This window comes from Geospiza fortis, unplaced genomic scaffold, assembly GCF_000277835.1.
Source record: "Geospiza fortis unplaced genomic scaffold, GeoFor_1.0 scaffold333, whole genome shotgun sequence".
Lineage (NCBI taxonomy): Eukaryota > Metazoa > Chordata > Aves > Passeriformes > Thraupidae > Geospiza > Geospiza fortis.
Genome location: NW_005054347.1, coordinates 3,768,911 through 3,787,441, shown reverse-complemented (window position 1 = coordinate 3,787,441; position 18,531 = coordinate 3,768,911). Strand labels below are relative to the sequence as shown.

The 18,531-nt window shown below is 55.6% G+C and overlaps 1 protein-coding gene across 1 annotated transcript in view; it reads left to right on the top strand.

Moving 5' to 3' along the window:
- The window catches only part of POMGNT1 (protein O-linked mannose N-acetylglucosaminyltransferase 1 (beta 1,2-)), a 17,972-nt gene extending 3,697 nt beyond the window's left edge, over nucleotides 1-14,275 (top strand). The window contains exons 2-22 of the mRNA XM_005423139.2: nucleotides 470-663; nucleotides 2,662-2,770; nucleotides 3,144-3,259; nucleotides 3,515-3,580; nucleotides 3,966-4,079; nucleotides 4,725-4,842; nucleotides 5,154-5,252; nucleotides 5,721-5,848; nucleotides 6,423-6,493; nucleotides 6,768-6,843; nucleotides 8,244-8,327; nucleotides 8,457-8,498; nucleotides 8,668-8,726; nucleotides 9,250-9,322; nucleotides 9,630-9,758; nucleotides 10,040-10,165; nucleotides 10,317-10,381; nucleotides 10,731-10,775; nucleotides 10,944-11,079; nucleotides 11,397-11,506; nucleotides 11,779-14,275. Coding sequence (XP_005423196.1) covers nucleotides 553-663; nucleotides 2,662-2,770; nucleotides 3,144-3,259; nucleotides 3,515-3,580; nucleotides 3,966-4,079; nucleotides 4,725-4,842; nucleotides 5,154-5,252; nucleotides 5,721-5,848; nucleotides 6,423-6,493; nucleotides 6,768-6,843; nucleotides 8,244-8,327; nucleotides 8,457-8,498; nucleotides 8,668-8,726; nucleotides 9,250-9,322; nucleotides 9,630-9,758; nucleotides 10,040-10,165; nucleotides 10,317-10,381; nucleotides 10,731-10,775; nucleotides 10,944-11,079; nucleotides 11,397-11,506; nucleotides 11,779-11,887 — 1,986 coding nt within the window. The 5' untranslated portion in view covers nucleotides 470-552 and the 3' untranslated portion in view covers nucleotides 11,888-14,275. The remainder of the gene's footprint in view (nucleotides 1-469; nucleotides 664-2,661; nucleotides 2,771-3,143; nucleotides 3,260-3,514; nucleotides 3,581-3,965; nucleotides 4,080-4,724; nucleotides 4,843-5,153; nucleotides 5,253-5,720; nucleotides 5,849-6,422; nucleotides 6,494-6,767; nucleotides 6,844-8,243; nucleotides 8,328-8,456; nucleotides 8,499-8,667; nucleotides 8,727-9,249; nucleotides 9,323-9,629; nucleotides 9,759-10,039; nucleotides 10,166-10,316; nucleotides 10,382-10,730; nucleotides 10,776-10,943; nucleotides 11,080-11,396; nucleotides 11,507-11,778) is intronic.
- Nucleotides 14,276-18,531: the final 4,256 nt, after the last annotated feature.

Below are 18,531 nucleotides of genomic sequence, written 5' to 3'. Positions count from 1 at the left end.
CGCGCCTCTGCCCAGGGCTGCTGGCTGGGCCGGTGCTGCTCCCCGTGTCCGGCTGGCTGCGCCCCGACAGCGGGCATGGGGCTGTTGGTGGGGAGGGTGTCTCTCCACCAGGGACCCCTGGCACATACGGCCAGTGAGGCCCGTTCCATAACAACTGATGGATCTGTTGTCTGCTTGTGACTTTGGGCTGCTTTTCCTTCCCAGAGCGTGGGAGTGGGCCCATGGCACTGCTGCAGCCTCGCTGAGGGTTGGCCTGGAGCAGAGGCAGCCGCTGGCCGATGAGTTCAGGGGCTTCCCCTCACCCTGCAGCAAAGCCTGGCCTCCTGCACTGCTCCCAGCAGTTTGGAGCAGAGTGCTGCTCCAAAGGGCTTTTGCTCGTGGCACATCAGTGCACTCCACGGCCACTGCTTGTACCAGGCTCTGTCTTTGCTGGGGAGAGGGTCTGAAGGCAGCTCTCTCCCCCTGGCAGGGAGCCCCGATGGACATGACAGGAGAGCAGCACACATCCTGACCCCCGCCCCACACGGCTGCCCCCTGCCAGCCCCCGGGACTATGGAGGAGTGGAAGCCCAACCCCCCTGTGAAGCCCCACAAGAAGCGGAGCTGGTACCTCGCCTGGAAGTACAAGCTGATGAACCAGCGCGCCCTGCGGAAGCTGTGCCAGGTGAGTCACCCGCGGCCCTGCAGCAGCTTAGGAGGGATAATCTACAGGATTTACAAGTTTATGGAGCAGCTGCATGGGTGGAAGTGCGTCTGCTGGTAGTCTGGGTGACCTGACATGCTGAGGAAGCATAACTTGTTCCCCAAGAAGCTGCCTCCAAGTGCCTGTGTGTGGAAGGGTCTGCCATGTGTAGCAGCTCCTTTCAGCTGCCAGTAGACCTGTTGAGACCTGGCTGTGGGAGGAGATACAATTATCCAGGTGGCCTTGGGAAGCTTTTCAGCTAGAAACCTGGCTCTGGACTCATGCTGATTGCTGCAGGGCTCAGCCTTTAGCTGTTTGATTTGCAAACCGAGCCTGGTCTAAGGCACAACAGGTGGACAGAGAAAATAGGGCTTGGTAATAGGATCTCATGCGCTAGAGGCAGCTGGTGTCTGGGAAGGCCTCAGGCTTGGTTGCTTGTGTTGTAAAACAGCTAATCCTTGGTGGAGACGGCGTCCTGGGGGGAGTCTGGGGCTGTGAGGACAGGAAGGTTTGGCCCCATGGCAGCAAAACACAGAAAAGGGGCCTTTCCTGAGAGGAGCTCATGAGATCTGGCAGTTGGTTGCTGTGGGAGGGAGCAGGGGAGGGTTTTGCATGTGTCTGGTAGGACAAAGGCTCATGAGGACTCCCAGGGCAAGAAGACTGTTCAGTTCTGTGTCTGATAGGGTGTTGAAGGCTTGGGAATGGGTCTGGTCATTCAGGCAGGCATTGCTCACCATGCTGGGGCAACGAGCTAAAGCCTGCAGAGACTGCACATATCTCTAGTTTGTGGCACTGCTTAAAACACAGATGAACATTTGGCTTAAAATAGGTAGACCAGAGCTGCAGGTATGGAATAGCCAGGTCTACAGCAGCCAAGCATTCATTAGTTAGCTTTGACCAAGCCAGCTCTGCTAGACCTGGCTGCTGGTCTTGCTTAATTCTTACTCCTTATTGCCTTATTCACTCTGGTCACCAGGGCTGTTCCCTCATGCTGATCAGGGCAGAAGGTCTGGGCAGGTTGGTGAGGTGGCCTTGCTGCCTCTCCATGAGCCCACAGCTCTGTTCGTGCTTAATTAAAAGCTCTCTGTGCACAGATCCCAAAAGGTGCTCATAGTCCTGAGTCAACAGCAAATTAACAAGCCAAAATGCCATAGTGACATTTATATCATCGTGTCATCTTATTGCTGGTTTTCAATTTTCCTCAGTTACTCCTTGGACCTGCTTGGCAGGGATAGCAGCAGCACAGAGCTTTGAGGCAGTAGCTGGACAGATAGGGCAGAAATCCTTTCAGTGCCTCTCACCAAGGGCAGGCCAGTGTGTGATCCCAGCCCCATTAATGACCTCAGAGAATCAAGGGTCTGTTCCACAGCCCCTGGACCTTCCCAAGCCCTCTGTGTCAGCATCCACAAGGGTTGCAATTGAAGTTTGCTGCAGACAGTAAGGCTGCAGGCTGCTCTCTGCAGCCTGTGGTACAGTGCAGTTTCCTGAAATCAGAGCTCAGCTTCTTCCCTTTGTTTGATTTAGCTGCACAGCATCTCCTCTTCTGAACACCCTGAGTGCCTCCTATGGTTCCAGAGGGATGGGTGAGAGTAGTGTTGCTGCAGCAGAGGCAGAAGTGAAGGTTACCCTGGGAGCTGTAACTCTGAATTACCAAACTCTTTGCCTGCAGGGACCCTCAAGCTTGATGTAATAATTTAGCAGGAATCTGCTTACAGATCTGGAAGCAGGGATATGTTGGAAGTGGGTTAATTCTCACATATCAAGGAGTCAGTCCTCTCCAGGTGATGAATGCATTTAATCATGAAACCCAGTCACCTGTATTTCTTTCTCTTGGCTTTCCTCAGAAAAAATCAGGGGAAATGTCAGATGCTTGTGATCCCATGCAGGATCTCCTTGGCATGCCCTGCAGCCCATGCCAAGGCGGTCTGGTTTTGGGGTTGTTACTTACAAATTTCTAACACAAAACATCTTGCATTGCAGACAGGTGCTGTCCTCTTCCTGCTTGTGACTGTAATTGTGAACATCAAGCTGATCTTGGACACCAGGAGAGCTGCTTATGAGGAGGAAGAGGAGTCTGCACAGGACTATGGTGAGGGGCAGCATCCTGTTGTGCTTTGAAAGCAAGCAAATTAAGGGTTTCTTTAAGTCACAGCTAACTTGTGACCAGATACATTATGAAAAACAGGTCTGTGCATGTGAGTTTAACAAAAATTAATAGAAAATGCTACTCCCTTCCTGGTCTGTCTACTGAAGGCTTTAGCATATTTGGCTGCAGAGATCTCTGTGGGGTTAGAGCTGTTGTCATTTGGTATTTCCCCTTACCTACCATCCCTGTAAATTCCCACCCATGACTCCTTGGGCTGGGGTGCCTGCTGGGCACGCCCTTCTGGATGGGTTAGCACAGAGCAGGGACGAGCTAGAGGTGCTTTGACTGGTTGAAACTGGGAGTTTCTCTGCTGCAGATGATGAGATGCTGAATGTGGAGGTCCCCAGGCACCCTGTCAACAACAAGAAGGTCCTGGATGTCGAGGTGTACTCCAGCAGGTCAAAGGTCTATGTGGCTGTGGATGGGACGACGGTGAGTGACGGGTGCTGGCTGTCCTGTGGGCAGAGGGTGGGCAGAGCTGAACGGGTGAAGCCACAAACAGAAATGGTGAGAGCTCTTCGGGGACTGCCAAGAAGTTCTGCTTCCAGGACTTCTGCTTTGGCACCCATCACTGCCATCAGCAAAGCCAAAGAGATTTGCCTCTTGTTTGGGGACTCTGCTGCACAGAATGGGCAGGGAATAAGCAGAGGTCTTGGCATATGATTCTCATAATTTATCCACTTGCAGGTCCTGGAAGATGAGGCTCGGGAGCAGGGAAGAGGGATCCATGTCATCGTCTTAAATCAGGCCACGGTAAAACATCCCTGTGTCTTTCTAAACTGGGCAGTTTGTCCTTGCTCTTGAGCTGTTGGCTGCCTGAGGCCAGGGGCAGCCAGGAGGGAAGGCCCTGAGTGCTTTTTGTGTGCAGTTTGCAGAGCATGGCATGGTCATCCAAAGAGTGCTGTCCCTGGGGAGCAGGCAGGGGAGGAGTTGTGGGGCTGGGTGATGCTGCCCATGGACCTCTGTGCAGGAAGGCCAGAGGGCTGAGCTTGCCTGGGGACTAACTCTGGGACTGACTCCCTGGCATACCGGAAAAGCCACTCCCTGTGTTGCTCAGGATTCCAGGGCAGATCTCCATAATTCTGTGTGTCCATACCATGTAGTATTTAAGATCCTTCTGACGTATGAATACCAACAGGGACATGTGATGGCCAAGAGGGTCTTTGACACCTATTCCCCGCACGAAGATGAAGCCATGGTACTTTTCCTCAACATGGTTGCCCGGGGCCGGATCCTAATCTTCACCATTAAGGTAGGTGTGACCCTAATACAAAAAAAAAGTCATCTTGAGTCAGGATGTCCTGAAGCTCATCTGGGCAGTAGCCTAAATGTCATCAAGCATTCCCAGGACTAAATGTCACATCCCCATGGAGCTGTGACTCCCTGTCTGGATCACCTCCCTTGTCCTCTTGCTCTCCCTTGTTGCTGCAGGTACTGCTGTGCCCAGCAAAGCAGGAGAGCAAAAAGCAGATGTGTCAGAGCCCACAGCAATAAGCAAGGGGTTAGGTGGAGAATGGATGTGAGGAAATATAAGGATGTGGTGGGATCGTTCTGGCTCCCAAGTCCAGGCTTTACAGGGGCCCTGTGGACTGTGCTGGGTTTGGGCTGCTGTGCAAGCAGTGCTGTGCTGCTTCAAGGGTTTTGTGTTTAGCTTTGTTGCTTAACACATGGCCCTTATTGAGAACAATTTGGTCTCAAGGAAACAGGAGTTAATGATTCCTCTGACCTGCCTGTGGGCCATTATGAAGCCACTGACAGCTTTAGTGGCACAGAGACCCTGAAGGTTTCTGGCTCAACTGGTTCAAGGGTAGGAGTGGGCCCTGTACCCCTTTGGTATTGATGGGAGACTTCCCTGTCAGGAGCCAGACCTCAGCTGCAGGGTTGTGTTTTGTTCCAGGATGAAGGCTCCTTTCACCTCAAGGAGACAGCCAAGAATGTTCTGAAAAGCCTGGGGAGCCAAGTTGCACCTTTCCTGAGCTGGAGAGACATGTGGACATTTGTGGGCAAGAAGGGGGGTGAGTCTTTCACATACTGGGAGAGTCTTTGTGGCTTCTTTCTTTGGGAGAAGCCAGGTGAAGAGAAGCCCAGCCCATCCCCAACAGGCTCTGTGAGCAGGGAACAAGTCCCAGAGAGTGGCAGCTCTGTTCCTGGGGGTGAGGAGGGTATACCTGGGGATATGGAGGCAGAACATGTTCCTTCAGCAGTTCGCCAGAGGCCAATGGGAAAAGGTGCCAAGCTGTCCCCAAGGCTGACAGCCCCTTGTCATGCCATGACAGAGTGGGGCTGGGCCCTTCCAGGCAGTCCTGACCCTGTGTTCCTGCTCCAGGAGAAGTGTATGGGGAGAAGCACGCCAAGTCACCTGCCCTCTCAACGTGGGGTGACCCCGTTCTGCTGAAGACAGAAGTTCACTTGACATCTGTAGAAGGTAAGAAGTACAGTCTGCTCTGTGGTGTCTCTGGGAGATGTTTCCCTGCTGCCTGGTTTTAAGTCAAAGCCATTTAAGGCTTTTTGAGATTATGATGGTAACTTTAAAAATGGGCCTAGCTCCCTTTCTTCCTACTTCCATGGCAATTCCAGGCATGGTTGTTGAAAAGGTGAGGATGGAGAAGAGGGAACATGGCCAGTTGTCACCTCTCCAAACCAGACCTGGTCTGGTCAGTTTTCTGACTGTTGGCCTTGAACAACTCGGTGCTGCTCAGAGAGGCCAGAGACGGGGTTGGGCTCTGAATGGCTCCTGGGGTTGTGTCTGGCATCCAAAGTGTTGCTTGCTCACTGCCAAGGACTGACTTGCTGGCTGAGCCCAGGGAGAGCCGTGTGTGTGGTTTCCCAGCCTGGAGCACCCATCTGAGTGTGTGAGGGTGACAGGTCTGTCTTTCCTCCTTGGTGCCTCCAGATGCTGAGTGCCACTGGCCCGACACGGAGCTGAACCGGCGCCGCAAGCGGTTCTGCAGCAAAGTGGAAGGATATGGCAGCGTCTGCAGCTGCAAGGACCCCACACCCATCGAGTTCAACCCTGATCCTGTGAGTGCAGGAAGGCTCCAGGAGGGAGGGCTGGGCTGGACCAGGTGTGTTTTGCAGCTGATGCAGAGCACTGGCCTTAAGCACTGGCTGAGTGATGCAAACTGCCCCTGGGCAAGCCCTTAGCCCCAGCAAAGGTGGGGTGAATACCTGGGGGCAGGTCATGCTGGGGCAGGGAAATTCCTTTGCTCTGAGTTGCCAGGAATAGTTACCCTATTCTAGGGATATCAGTGTAAGCAGCAGAGTCTGAATATCTAAGGACAGAGCAGCTGTTGTGACTTTTGGGCTGTCCTTAGCTCAGTGCTGGAGGGTTCAGACACAGGTCTCTGAGTGGATGCAAACTGGGATTTTGGAGCTGGGTCAGAGGTGAGGTGAGTAAGGGAAGCTGGTAGGGTTTTCAGTCGTGCTGAGGGCGTCCTGGTTGGTTGGTGTGGCCCTGAGCTAAGAGATAGGACTATGCAGCTCTGCTGTCTTAACAATGGGTCCCTACCCTTTGGATCCTGCACTCAGTGGCATAGGATCATTTTGGTTTGCAGGGCCTCTCCCACCCCCACTCACACACATTGTTCTCTTCCAGCTCAAAGACAATAAAGTGTTTGATGTGCCAGTAGCTGTGATTGCAGGGAACCGCCCCAACTACCTGTACAGGTAAGCACTCCCAGAGGGCACAGCTCCTCTGCTCCCTGCCACAAGACCAGGCATGGCCCCAGCCCTTCCCTCTCTCCTGCTGGCAGCATCCAGCCTCCTCCTGGGGTTGCATGAGCACCAAGGGCAGACCTTGGGGAGGGCAAGGGAAGGTGTAGGTAGGTCCCGTTCCCTAATGGTGCACAGTTTACCCATCCCAAGGGATCCACAGCCCTGTGCTGAGGGGCCTGTGCCCACTGGGGCTGTGCTGCGCTCAGGTCCCTCTGTCTCTCCGCAGGATGCTGCGTTCCTTGCTGTCGGCTCAGGGTGTCAATCCACAGATGATCACAGTCTTCATTGATGGCTACTACGAGGTGAGAGCATTGCCAGAGATCCCTGTGGCCAGCTCCCTGCTCCCTGAGCCCAGTGCTGGCCCAATCCTTGGAAGGTGGCAAGTTGAGAGCCTCCTTACCTTCCTCCTGCTGTGTGTCACACTGCTCCTCTCCTGCTCCTACACAAAGCCAGCCAAAGTTAGCCAAGCCTTGGGTGTGGGTAAAGCTGCCTTGGCCTTTCCAAAGGCCAGGACTGACATCCCCATGTCAGGAGGGGGTTGGTGTGCAGGAATGGCACATGGTGGTCATGCTGGGTTCTCCTCATCCCCTTTTCTCACTTGATGAGCATTGCCAGCCCCTTGAGCAGGCTCTGGGTGTAACATCACCTGTCCAGCTGCTTCACATGGACAGGAACAAACCTGTCCAGCCATGCCTGTCCAGCTCCATTCTCAGTAAGAGGTGAAGAGACACAAAACAGTGTTTTCCCAAGGCTCAAAGCTTGAGGTTCGTGGAAGTTGGGACCAGGTGGAGGAGAACTGGCCCTTTTTAGGCAAAGGCCTTCCTCTCACTCAACCCTGGAGAGCCCTGGAGAGTTCCACTGTCTCTCTGACGGTGGAATGTACTCTGGGGCAGGCATGTGGGATCTGAACAGATCTCAGGAACTTGCTAGGCCTCATCTCTGCAGCATCCATTGATGTCCTGCCTAGTTGCCTTGGGACGAAGACAGTTGTTCCCTTGCTGGTCGCTCCCACCACTGCCACATTGTGGGGCTGGGGGAGCTGGCTTGTTTATGCAGGCTCTTGCTGCACCACATCAGAGCAGTTAAAGATAGCAGCATCCATTGCCATGGCAACTGGAGCAGCATCCCTTAGCTACAAGGGGGCAGCCTGGATGCTCGAGCTGCCATGGTGGATACCTGGGGAAGGGTTGGTACAATGGGAGCTCCTTCTCTCTTTTGTGGCCAGGAGTTGGGATGCACAGTAAGGGGATGGAGAAGGCCTTGGTGGCTCCTTCTTGGGGCAGGGATACCTCAGCCCAAATTTGGATTACTTCTGACCCCTGTCCTTGGTCAGAAAGGTCTTTTTCTTGGCAGCTGTGAGATAAATTTGGGTTGATTGTGGTCTTGCCATTAAGCAGCTGTTAGGAGGTCCTGGCTATACCTGTTTGCTTTCTGCACTGTCTGTGGGGGGGCTGGAATCAGGACCTCCCAGATATTCTTGGATACAACTGTGTCTGCAAAAAGGGCTAACAAAGTCATGATGATGCTGAAGGGCCACAAGGGTTTGGCAAGTTCTGTGCTGCAGGGTCTACATTGAGCATCACTGATCTCCAAGAAGACAGCCACATGCTGGGGATGTTCCTGTTTTCCTGGGGAGCTGACACTGGCAGGGGAGGGGAGAATAACCCACACATTTGATGAGCTTTGCACTTTTCCATTGCAGGAGCCAATGGATGTTGTGGAGCTGTTTGGCCTCTCAGGAATACAGCACACTCCCATCAGCATTAAAAATGCCAGAGTTTCCCAGGTGAGAGAGCCTTCAAGTCTTGGGACAGTTATTTCCAGGGACCTGGAATAGCATTTGAGGGAGGCAGGCTCAGCCCCAGATCTGTGCCAGGTTGATGCTAACACAGACAATGATTGTCTTTTCTTGTAGCACTACAAAGCCAGTCTGACTGCAACCTTCAACCTGTTCCCGGTGAGTGAGGCTGCTACAGCACAGCCTTCCCCTGGTGTTTGTGATCCCTGTCCCACAGCAGCTGGGATCAGTCCTCCAGGGCAAGGAACCTCTCAGGCACAGCACACTGCTTGTGTCTCTGCTCTGTCCTGTTCATCTCCATCGTTCTGATGTTCTCCTTGCCCTACAGGATGCTAAATTTGCTGTGGTTCTGGAAGAAGATCTTGACATTTCTGTTGACTTCTTCAGGTGAAGTTGGGGGTTCCTGTGTGGGATCATTTCCTGGAAGCTCCCTGGATGCTCAGGAGAGGCCAGATCTTTGCCAGCTGTAGCTCACTTACCTAAGGCTGGGCAGACCCCAGGCAAAAGCCATAACTGAGCTCTGCCTTCAGAGTGTGAGGCCACTGTCCTGGCAATCAGTGCAGGGTGACTTCAGGGCTGGGGATCTCTTCCTGGTGGGCTTTTTGGGGACACTGATCCATTCTCATGGTTGGAGCTGCCCCATAGCCAGAGGACAGGGGCAGTGTCTAATAAGGCTCCTGTTTCTTCCTAAGGAGAAGAGACTGATGGTCAGGAGACAATGCTGTCCTTTCCCCATGGTGAGATGCAGCTTAGCTTGTTTGGGTGCTCCTCCCCTGGTCTCCCACCAGTTATCTCAGGCCAAAAATTGGGATAAGCAGTTCCAGCAATTGGGGGTAGCTCATCTCTTGGTGCAGGGTTTGCCTTGGTTTGCATGGTAGAAGGGTTTGACATGGATCAACTCTTTCCTTAGCTTTCTGAGCCAGTCAATACACCTTCTGGAGGAGGATGAGAGCCTGTACTGCATCTCTGCTTGGAATGACCAGGTGGGTCAGGGAAGGATGGTGGTGCAGGGCCACCTCTGCCTTGTGTTGTTTCTGTGTCAGACTGGGGTCCAGGTTCCATCTCTAAAGCAGGACATATGTCCCCACTGTCACCCTAAGTGGGTCTGTCTCCCCAGCCCTGGACTCTTCAGAAGTGTCCCTGAAAATCACCCTCCTGCCCCTGCCGTGTGCTTCCCAGTGGCTGTTCCCCTCTTTACATAATGAGGAACTCAATGGAGCACGATACCTCCCTTTTTCTGCTGGGGGATGGGTGCATTCAGGGTGCTGAACACTCCCCATAACATTGCAGGGCTATGAGCACACAGCTGAGGACCCATCACTCCTGTACCGTGTGGAAACCATGCCAGGCCTGGGATGGGTGCTCCGGAAGAGCCTGTACAAGGATGAGCTGGAGCCAAAGTGGCCAACCCCTGAGAAGGTGAGTGCCTTGGAATGACTCTTTCATCTACACCCCCATGTCTGCCCATCAGCAGTCCCTCATCTTCACCCAGTCCCTGGGTGTACAGCTCCTGGAGAGGCTATCCCTGTGCTTATACTGGGAAGGATGCCCAAGCAGAATGGATTTGGGACAGGCAGTGACTTGAGGAGGCACAACCATCCACAGCGCTGGGGCCAAAGGGGCTGGACCTGGTGTGGGCACCCAGAAAGGTCCCTGGATGGCCCCAGAGCTGAGTGTGAGCAGCAGTTTCCCCTCCCCAGCTCTGGGACTGGGACATGTGGATGCGGATGCCCGAGCAGCGGAAGGGCCGGGAGTGCATCATCCCGGACATCTCGCGCTCCTACCACTTCGGCATCGTGGGGCTCAACATGAACGGCTACTTCCATGTGAGTGAGCTCCCGCAGCCCCCAGCCCTGTCCTGCTGCTGAGCTCTGACTCAGACACCTCCCCAAGTACTGGGGATGCTTGAGGTCATCTCCAGGTGTTGCTGACCATGATCAAACCTGGTTTTCCTTCCCTACCCTCTCTTTCTCCCAGGAAGCCTATTTCAAGAAGCACAAGTTCAACACTGTTCCAAATGTCCAGCTTAAAAATGTGGAGAGGTGAGTACTGGTCACAATGAGACCTTGATGAAACAGTTGCTTGGTTTGACCCTTGTCTCCTTGTGCTGGAGTCATCTCCCATCTGGCATGGCCATAACCTCCTGCATCAGCACACTGGCCTCTGCTGGGGAGTTCTGGCAGTGGTTTTTGCAGGGTTGGGTTTGGCTACCCTCTGCTCCAGGTGGACGTGTTCAAGGTTTTGCTGCCACTTATCAAGAATGCGTGGCAGTCCCTGCTCTCCATTTATTGGTTCCAGCTGCCTTTAGTGTTAACACTGGGACAGTCTTAAATTTGGATCAAACTATCTGACTCTGCCCTCTGATCTCTGTGTTCTCTCCTCCTCCAACAGCTTGAGGAAGGATAACTATGAGACTGAAATTCATCGGCTCCTGGGGTGAGTGCCTGCTGGAAGGTGGAAAGAGCACAAGACGCACTGGGTGAACCAACCAGAACAGAAGGAAGGGTGCAGGTGGCCCTGGTGGCCCCAGCCACATCTTGCATGTCTGAAGTGGGAACAGGGAGAAGGTAGGGTCCCCTCTCACTCCTTGTTCCATTTCCACAGTGAGGCTGAGGTCTTGGACCACAGCAAGAACCCCTGTGAGGACTCCTTCGTGCCTGACACCGAGGGCAGGGTCTACGTCATGTTCATCAGGATGGAGCAGGAAGCAGATTTCACCACCTGGACTCAACTTGCCAAGGTGAGGGCCCTGACATGGCCTGTCCTCAACCCTGCACTGGTCTCTGCTTCGCTGGGAAACACCTTGCTGTTGTTCTTGGGTTTTTCCCATGGCACTGACACAGCTCACCAAATGGGTTCTTGGTGTCCCTGGGTGATATTGAAGCTCTGGGTGTGGCTGGAGGGATGCAGCCCTGTGCCAACCAGGTCTTGGGGTACAGCCCTCTCTGCTGTGTTTCAGTGAGGGCAGGGATTGTGGTTCTTCCCATGCGAGGGGGACAGCTGGCCCTGGTCCATCCCCAGGCTCTGATGCCTTTTCCTCCCTCCTCACCATCCTAGTGCCTCCACATCTGGGACCTGGATGTCCGCGGGAACCACAAGGGGCTGTGGCGGCTGTTCCGCAAGAAGAACCACTTCCTTGTGGTGGGGGTCCCTGCCTCCCCCTACTCGTGAGTACCAGGGACACAAAGGGCTCAGTAGTGCCCCATCCTTACAGCACTGTCCCCTGCCTGGCACACACCATCATGTCCCAGCCCAGTCCTCCGGGGATACCTTCACTCCTTAATCCGTGTGGTGGGACGGGGGACGGGATATATTCCCAGGGTTGGAGGATGTCCCAGTGGGAAGGAGATGATGTTGTTCCAGGCAGTGCTGTTGGAAACTGGGTCCTGAGGGGACCCATCAGCTATGCCTGCTCCCATCCAGGCCCCTTCACCTGCAGGTCCAAGAAGCCCTCGTCGGTGACACCCATCTACATGGAGCCCCCTGCCAAGGAGGAGGGGGCAGCAGCCGTGCCAGCGGTGGCAGCAGCAGCAGCAGAGCAGACGTGAGGCTGGCAGCTGGAAGCAAAGGGGACCAGGGGAGCACAGAGACCTCCATGGTGCAGAGACACAGATGGCAGCAGCTCTCACAGGCTGGTCACTGGATACAGACTCCTGTTTTGGGCTGCAAAAACAGATGTTGGGCTCCCTCCAGCCCCCCGTTGTGGTCTCCCTTTCCCTTGCACAGGACAGGGTCCTTCCCTGTAGATATGCCACCCCAATCCCAGGAACTTGGTTTTTTTAACACAGACACTCTACTAACGCTGCTCCTTCTGCCCCCTGGCTGGGCAAGGCTGGAGGAAGGAGATGCTCAACTGGAGCCTAGAGGGGGCCTCAAAAAGCACCTCTGCTCTCCTTTTAGGCCCTGAAGTCCTGAGAAGGCAGCATGGTGCGAGTGCTGCAGCCTGCCAGCTGGGTGTTATTTATTAACTCTTGCCTGCTGGCTCTGTGCCCCATGGTGAACACAGTGCTGAAGAGGGGATATTCCAGCATCTCTCCTGTTACCTGCACAATGGATGCACCTTGAAGACTGTGTGCTGGGTTGGACATCTTCCTGCACACTGGCTTTGCTGCATGGGCTGCAGGCACTGGTGCAGCCCAGCTCACAGGAAAGGGAATGCTGGAGAGGAGCTGGACTTGCTGCAGACACAGAGGGACACCCCACACCCAGCACGAGGGCGGTCAGTTTTGGAAGCTGGAGGTGATTGTAGGTGGAAGTGGACCAGGCTGTGTGCTCTGGCTCAGACTGTCCTCACCCACCTTCTGTGTGGGGAGCAGCCCTGCCCCTGGGTGGTGGGAGAGGGGGTGAAAGTGCCTTGCAGAGTGAGAAGGGAGCAGCCAGCAGGCATCATCCCCTGGCTGCAGGGGCTGGGTGGGCCAGGGTCATCTGGAGCAGGAGATGCTGCACTATGGTCCTTGCCTGTGGTACTGTACCCTGCCTCTCCGTCCTCCCTGCCCTGGTACCCCCTGCTTTTGCTGAAGGCAGAGGGAATTTCTTCTCCTGAATTCCCAGCCTTACTGTGGTAAGTTGCTGGCAGGGAAGCTATGAGCTGGTCTGGGATGGGCAGTCTGGCCCTCCCACTGTGGTACACCCCTTGTGCAGAGGGAGAGGGAGGGGGTTCCGTGCCTTAGGAAGGTCCCAGGGGCCCCTCCCATCCCCAGCCATTTGGTACTAATGTCCCTGCACCCCGAGGGGGCAGTCCTGGTCCCCTTGCTCAGTGCAGCTCCTCCTCTCATCTGTGCAGCAGGAGATCCATCCTCTGCCCATCCCCTGCCCTGGGACAGGGATGCAGTGCTCTGGCTTGCCTTTGGGAGGAGGAGTTGCTGCTCAGCCCTTTCCCTGAGGTAACTGGGGCTCTTCCCCTTCATTTTCTCACTGTGAACTGAGCATTGGGGTCTACACTACACTAACTTATTTATTTATTGTTCCTGGGAAGGGATGGATCACAGGAAGCAGCATGGAGAGCTGGCAGCCCCCAGCCTGCACAGGTGCAGTCATGGGAGGTTTGTCTCTTGTCCCCCTGGCTCCACTCTCTGTTCCCTGCTTTTCTCCCTTGCCCAGAATAGGAATGAAAACTTGTGAACCAGGGAACTCCTCTTGGTCAGGATGATGCCAGTGTGGATGCAGCACAGCTCTAGCATGACTGCAGGAACTCTGACCCTCACAGTCCCTTGCTTGCCTGCCCCAGCAGCAGGGATGGCATGGGATGGATGCAGGAGGGAACAGGAGCGTGCAGAGTGGCACCCTTGAGGCTGCAGTTGTGGTCTGGGGCTCAGCCCTGCCCTCCCCAGCCATCCCAGTGCTGCCCTGCCATGGCACTGTGCTCTGGCAGCCAGTGGGGCAGGTGGCCCCTGTGCTAGCCCTCAGGGTAAGGCAGGGCTTTTATGAGGATGGAAAAGGGATTTGACTTCTTTCTGAGAAAAAGTAGCTCGCTCCCCATGCCCTGCTTTGGAAGAACTTCCCAATGGCTCTCCAGTGCCCTTCCCTGGCACCTCTGTTCCCAAGGCTCAGTTTCTCTTCCCCTGGAAACTAAGTGCATCCTCTTGCCCTTCTCGGGTAGGGCTCAGGCTTGGCTTCTTCCCAGCTCCTCTTGGGGCTGGGGAAGGTGCTCCTAGGGATAGGGGATGGCTAAACATGAGTTTCCTCTCCTCCCCTGCCAAACAGGGCTCTGTGGCTCCCTGCTCTCACTGACAGCAGGACTCAGCTGGTGGGCTTTAGGCTCCCCCTTCTGCACACACCATGCCAGGCCCACGGGGTGCTGTTCACCATCCCTCCCTGTCCCCCCAGCAAGGCTCAGGAGTGGCAGCTGTGGCAGGGCTGGGTGTGTGGCATCACCAGGGTTTGACGCTTTCTGAATGGAATTATTTTTTCAAGAGTAAACATTGCAAAGCTGTTGAGCCTCGTGTGTTTCATAGCTGGCCCTGTGCAGGGAACAGGGCTGGGGTCCCTGGCTCTGGGGTCCTGCCTGGAAAGGACAGAGCCCTCTCCTCTGGTGGCTTGCTCTGCCCAGGGCTGCACCGGCCTGGCTGTGAGCTGACAGTGGCCCCAGGCCTGTGCCAGCAGAGGTCCCCTGTGTGGTGCCATGCAGTGCCAGCAGGGCTGGCACAGGTTTGTGAGCTGTTTCCTCCTCAAGCTTTTTATCACTTTTATCTTCATCAACTGATAGAAACTGTGACGAACTGCCTGGTGACTCGTTCCTGTCTTCCTCCTGGCACCTCCAACTCCTGTGTCCTGGGAACTACAGCCTTGTCACACTCTTGACCACTCCAAATGTCTGCCCCTATGGGGCAGGGAAGCCTGGAGGGCTGGGGATGCACCCATTTCTGGGGCAGAGACCACAGGACTGAAATAAAGTGGTAGTGGGAGAGTGTCAGCCACTAGCATGGACCAGCTGCGTCCTGCTGCCCCGACCTGCTGCCTCCTGCTCCCCTGCCTGATCCCTGCAGCCAGGCTGGGCTGACAGCCCCTCCCAGGACCTTTCTGGCAAGGCAACACCCTGGCAGCAGTTTTTTACTTAGTCCCAGGGCCTTGGAGAGGGGCTCTCACCTCCACATCCGCCTCCTGCCGAGCCAAGCCCTGCGGTGCCAAGTCTGTGCCAGGGCACCGTGGGTGAGAGGCGGATCCACCTGCTGAGGGCAGAGCCCTGCAGAGCACCCGGGCTCAGGTCTGACACCTCCAAACCGCTGCGTTTATAGGAGCCCCCCCTCCTGAAACAGAGGGATGACAGCAGAAGCAGGTTAACCCCTTGAAGGGGAGAACCTGTGCCAGGCTGATGGAGAGCCTCGGCTCATCCCTCTTAGGTGATGCCAGGGTTCATCACCCCGGGGCGCTTGTTAGATGAGCCGGGTCACTCATCATCCTGCCCTTTTTGGAGGGTCTCGCTCACTTCCTGGTGCATCCTGCTGGTGCTGGAGCATTCTCAGCTGTCCCAGGAGCTGGCCAGGCCCCTGTCCCCTCACCTGCCCGCCCTGAAGTCTGACCCGGTGGCTGCCCCAGCTCAGCCCCATGCAGCAGCAGCTGCAGCACGTGCTGCCCCAGCTGCAGCTCTCACCCAGCCCTGCAGCCCCCCCAGCCCGGCCTCCCTGGCTTTGTGCAGCCCTACAAAGGAGAACCTGTCCGGGCTGCCCCACCTCCCAGGAGCTGGCTGATAATTAAACAAAAGCAAAATAGTGTTGGCATGAAACTTGACCTTTCCAGAGCCTGTGGGGGGTGGGGAATTTTGCATAGTTTCCGGTGGTGTTTATTTTTATGCATCATAGTTTTTTTGTTGGAGATCTCTGTGCTGAGGAAGCAGGAAGTCCCTGTGCTTCGATGACGGGCTGGTATGTGGGAGACAAGGTCTAGGCTGACCCTTCCCATGGCACATGGGTTCCTCTGTGCCCCACAGATGGAGGGAAGAGCCTTCCAGCCAGAGTCCTCTGGGAAAACACACCCAGTCCTCTTGAATGGAGAGATGTCATCACTAGAAGGATGCTCTGTGCTGGCCCCATCTCCTTCCCTCCATGGGAGGGAGTCAGTGATGCTGTGCCCAGCCACTTGCATCCCAGCCCAGGGAACTGATCCTAAATTTTCAGCACCCTCTGCCTCATAAAAAGCCATAAATGCCAAAAGTGTTTATGAATAAAAAGTCATAAATGCCAAGGTGCCCAAACTGCTCCCGGGAAGGGGCTCTGCTTGGCTTCTCCCCTTGTTCCCAGCTTTGAGGGGGGTCCTTTCCTTGCACCCAGCCCATTCCTGTCCCTGTTCCCTGCTGTGCCTGCAGACACAGGGCTGCCACCTCCTGTTCCCACATTTAAGGTAGGTGGCAAATTAATCTTCAACTGGGTACCAGGATTGCTGTGAGGTTTGTTGTGCTGTCCCTGCCCGGTGCAGCATTAATGATTAACACACAGTTCAATGGCAGCTCCTGCCTGCTGCCTCTTGAACAGCCCTTGCATCGCCTCCTCTGATATCCCCACAACATAATTAGGGCTGGGAGCTGCCCAGAAAGCACTGTTGGGGTCAGGCTGGCACTCAGGATGGTTTATTTTTGAGGAGAAGGGGAGTCGGGCAGGCAGTCTGTGCCAGGGAAAGTGTGCATTGCCTCACTTCTTCCCCAGGACCAGCCTGAGTGAGCCCTTCAAGGATATCCTCTTCTCCCCAGTCTGGGAACATCCTGTCCCAGCTTTTACAGCAGGCAGGGGCAATTCCCCACAGCAGGCACTCCTTGGCAACTAATGCTGGATGAGTTTGCTTTTGCTTCTTATTACCCTCTTTATTAGCACAAACCCAAAGAGGTGCAGCTCCTCCTTCTTTTCATCTACCTGTTCCCATCGATGCTAATTCCCAGGAAGGAGGGGGCGGCTCCTTTCCTAAATTACCGATCACTGCCCACTCCCTGGCAGCACAGGCGCCTGCACCACACAGGGTTTCGCCTGCTGTGCCCTGGGGCAAGTAATGCCGGTGGAGAGTGCACCCTGCAAATCTCCAGGAATTTTGGTCTCTGTGCAGCTCCCATCATGGCACTGGCTGTTTTGCCCAAGGTCCCTGCAGAGAGACTTTGCCCTCCTGCCTTTCCTCACCCTCTATCCCAGGTGGAAAAGAAGAACCCCCACTTTGGCACACACCCAATGTGCCAGGTTCTCGAGCCATCTCCTGCCATCTTCCAGGGGCAATAAGAAGTTTCTCTTTGCCACCATAATCCCTCAGGGACCTCTCCGCCTTGTGCTGGCAGTTTCTGATTGCCCCAGCGTGCCAGTCTGTGAGAACTGGGCAGCTCTAAGGGATATGAGGTGCAGATGTGCCTGGTGGCACCCACATGATGAGCTGGTGGAAGTGGGTGGTGGGCTGGGATGTGCCACGGGGCTTGTGGGGGAGCAGCTGGAACGAGATCTCCTCGGAGAGCCCAAAGGCTGTGGCAGTGCTTGGGCAGTGGAAGCGGAGGGCAGGGGCACAGGGAGGCTGTGCCAGCCCAGTTTACCCCCCACTGCTCTGATTTTGGCTGCCAGGGCAGCCAAGAGCCGCGAAGGGCAACTGGGAGGAATCGCATCCGCATCCGCGAGGAGAAACTGGTCCTGCAAGTTTTCCCAGCAGGTGGAGGGGAGGGACGAAGCCAGTGGTTGCAGGGTTATTTACAAAACTCTGTGCCACAGAAACAGCCTGTTCTGACCCATGGAAACCCCTGGCTAGGAGGAGTTGCAAAGGTGGAAGCCAGCAGTTTCACCCCTGAGCCTGCTCCACCCCACGGGGTGATGGTGAGAGGGTGTGCCAGGAGCCAGCTCTGCAAGGCATCCCAAAAACAGGGGCAGAGCAGGACACGGCCAGGTGTGCCCAGCTCTGTGCCAACTGGTTCCTGGACACCACAACAGCTCCAGGAGGAGCTTCCTGGCAGCTCCTGCATCCTTGGAGAGTGATTAGAGGCATAAAAGCCCTGACGCCACCCATGAGGTGGCACCAGTTTATGGTAGAACTGGGACCTATTTATTCACCTGTCTGGGAAAGACAAGGCTATTTTGTCACAGCTTCCCCCACACCCTGCCATGGGGCAGGGCTAAATGCCCTCTCCTCAGGGCTAAGTGACCCAGTGTGGGGAGTGGGTGCCCATGCCTGTCCAACTGTCCCTGTGACAGGAACTGGATGGCACCAGGGAGATGCCAGACCACAGCAGTGCTCGGTGCAGCCTCGTACCGGGCAGGAGCTGATAAGGGGGTGCCACAGCAGGCACAGAGCGAGGCAGGGCTGGGGAGGCTGTGTGCACACTGGCCTCCTGCCACCACCCCTGTCCTTCACCTCCCTGCCCCACAGCCATGGCAAAAACAGGGTGAAGGAGCCCTTGGGAGCACCACCCCAGCTGTGCTTTTGCAATGGAGAAACTGAGGCAGAGAGGGAGGAGTAGTAGAGGTGTCTGGAAACCCCCGAAGCCCACCCACACCTCCCTCATCCCCACACACAGAGGGAGGGCAGGTTCATCAGACACAGGCAGTGCAGGACAGCACTGGGGTGGAAATGTTCAAGGGATGGATCCTGCCACCCCCACCTCTCCACCACCCCATTCTGGGCTCCTGCAGCTGATGGGGACACAGGAGCCCCTGGGCCAGCCCTGCCTTTCCAGCAGAGCTGCTGCTCAGCCCCTGGCTGGGTGCTGTGAGCAAGCAGTGGCTGTTGCACAGGGCAG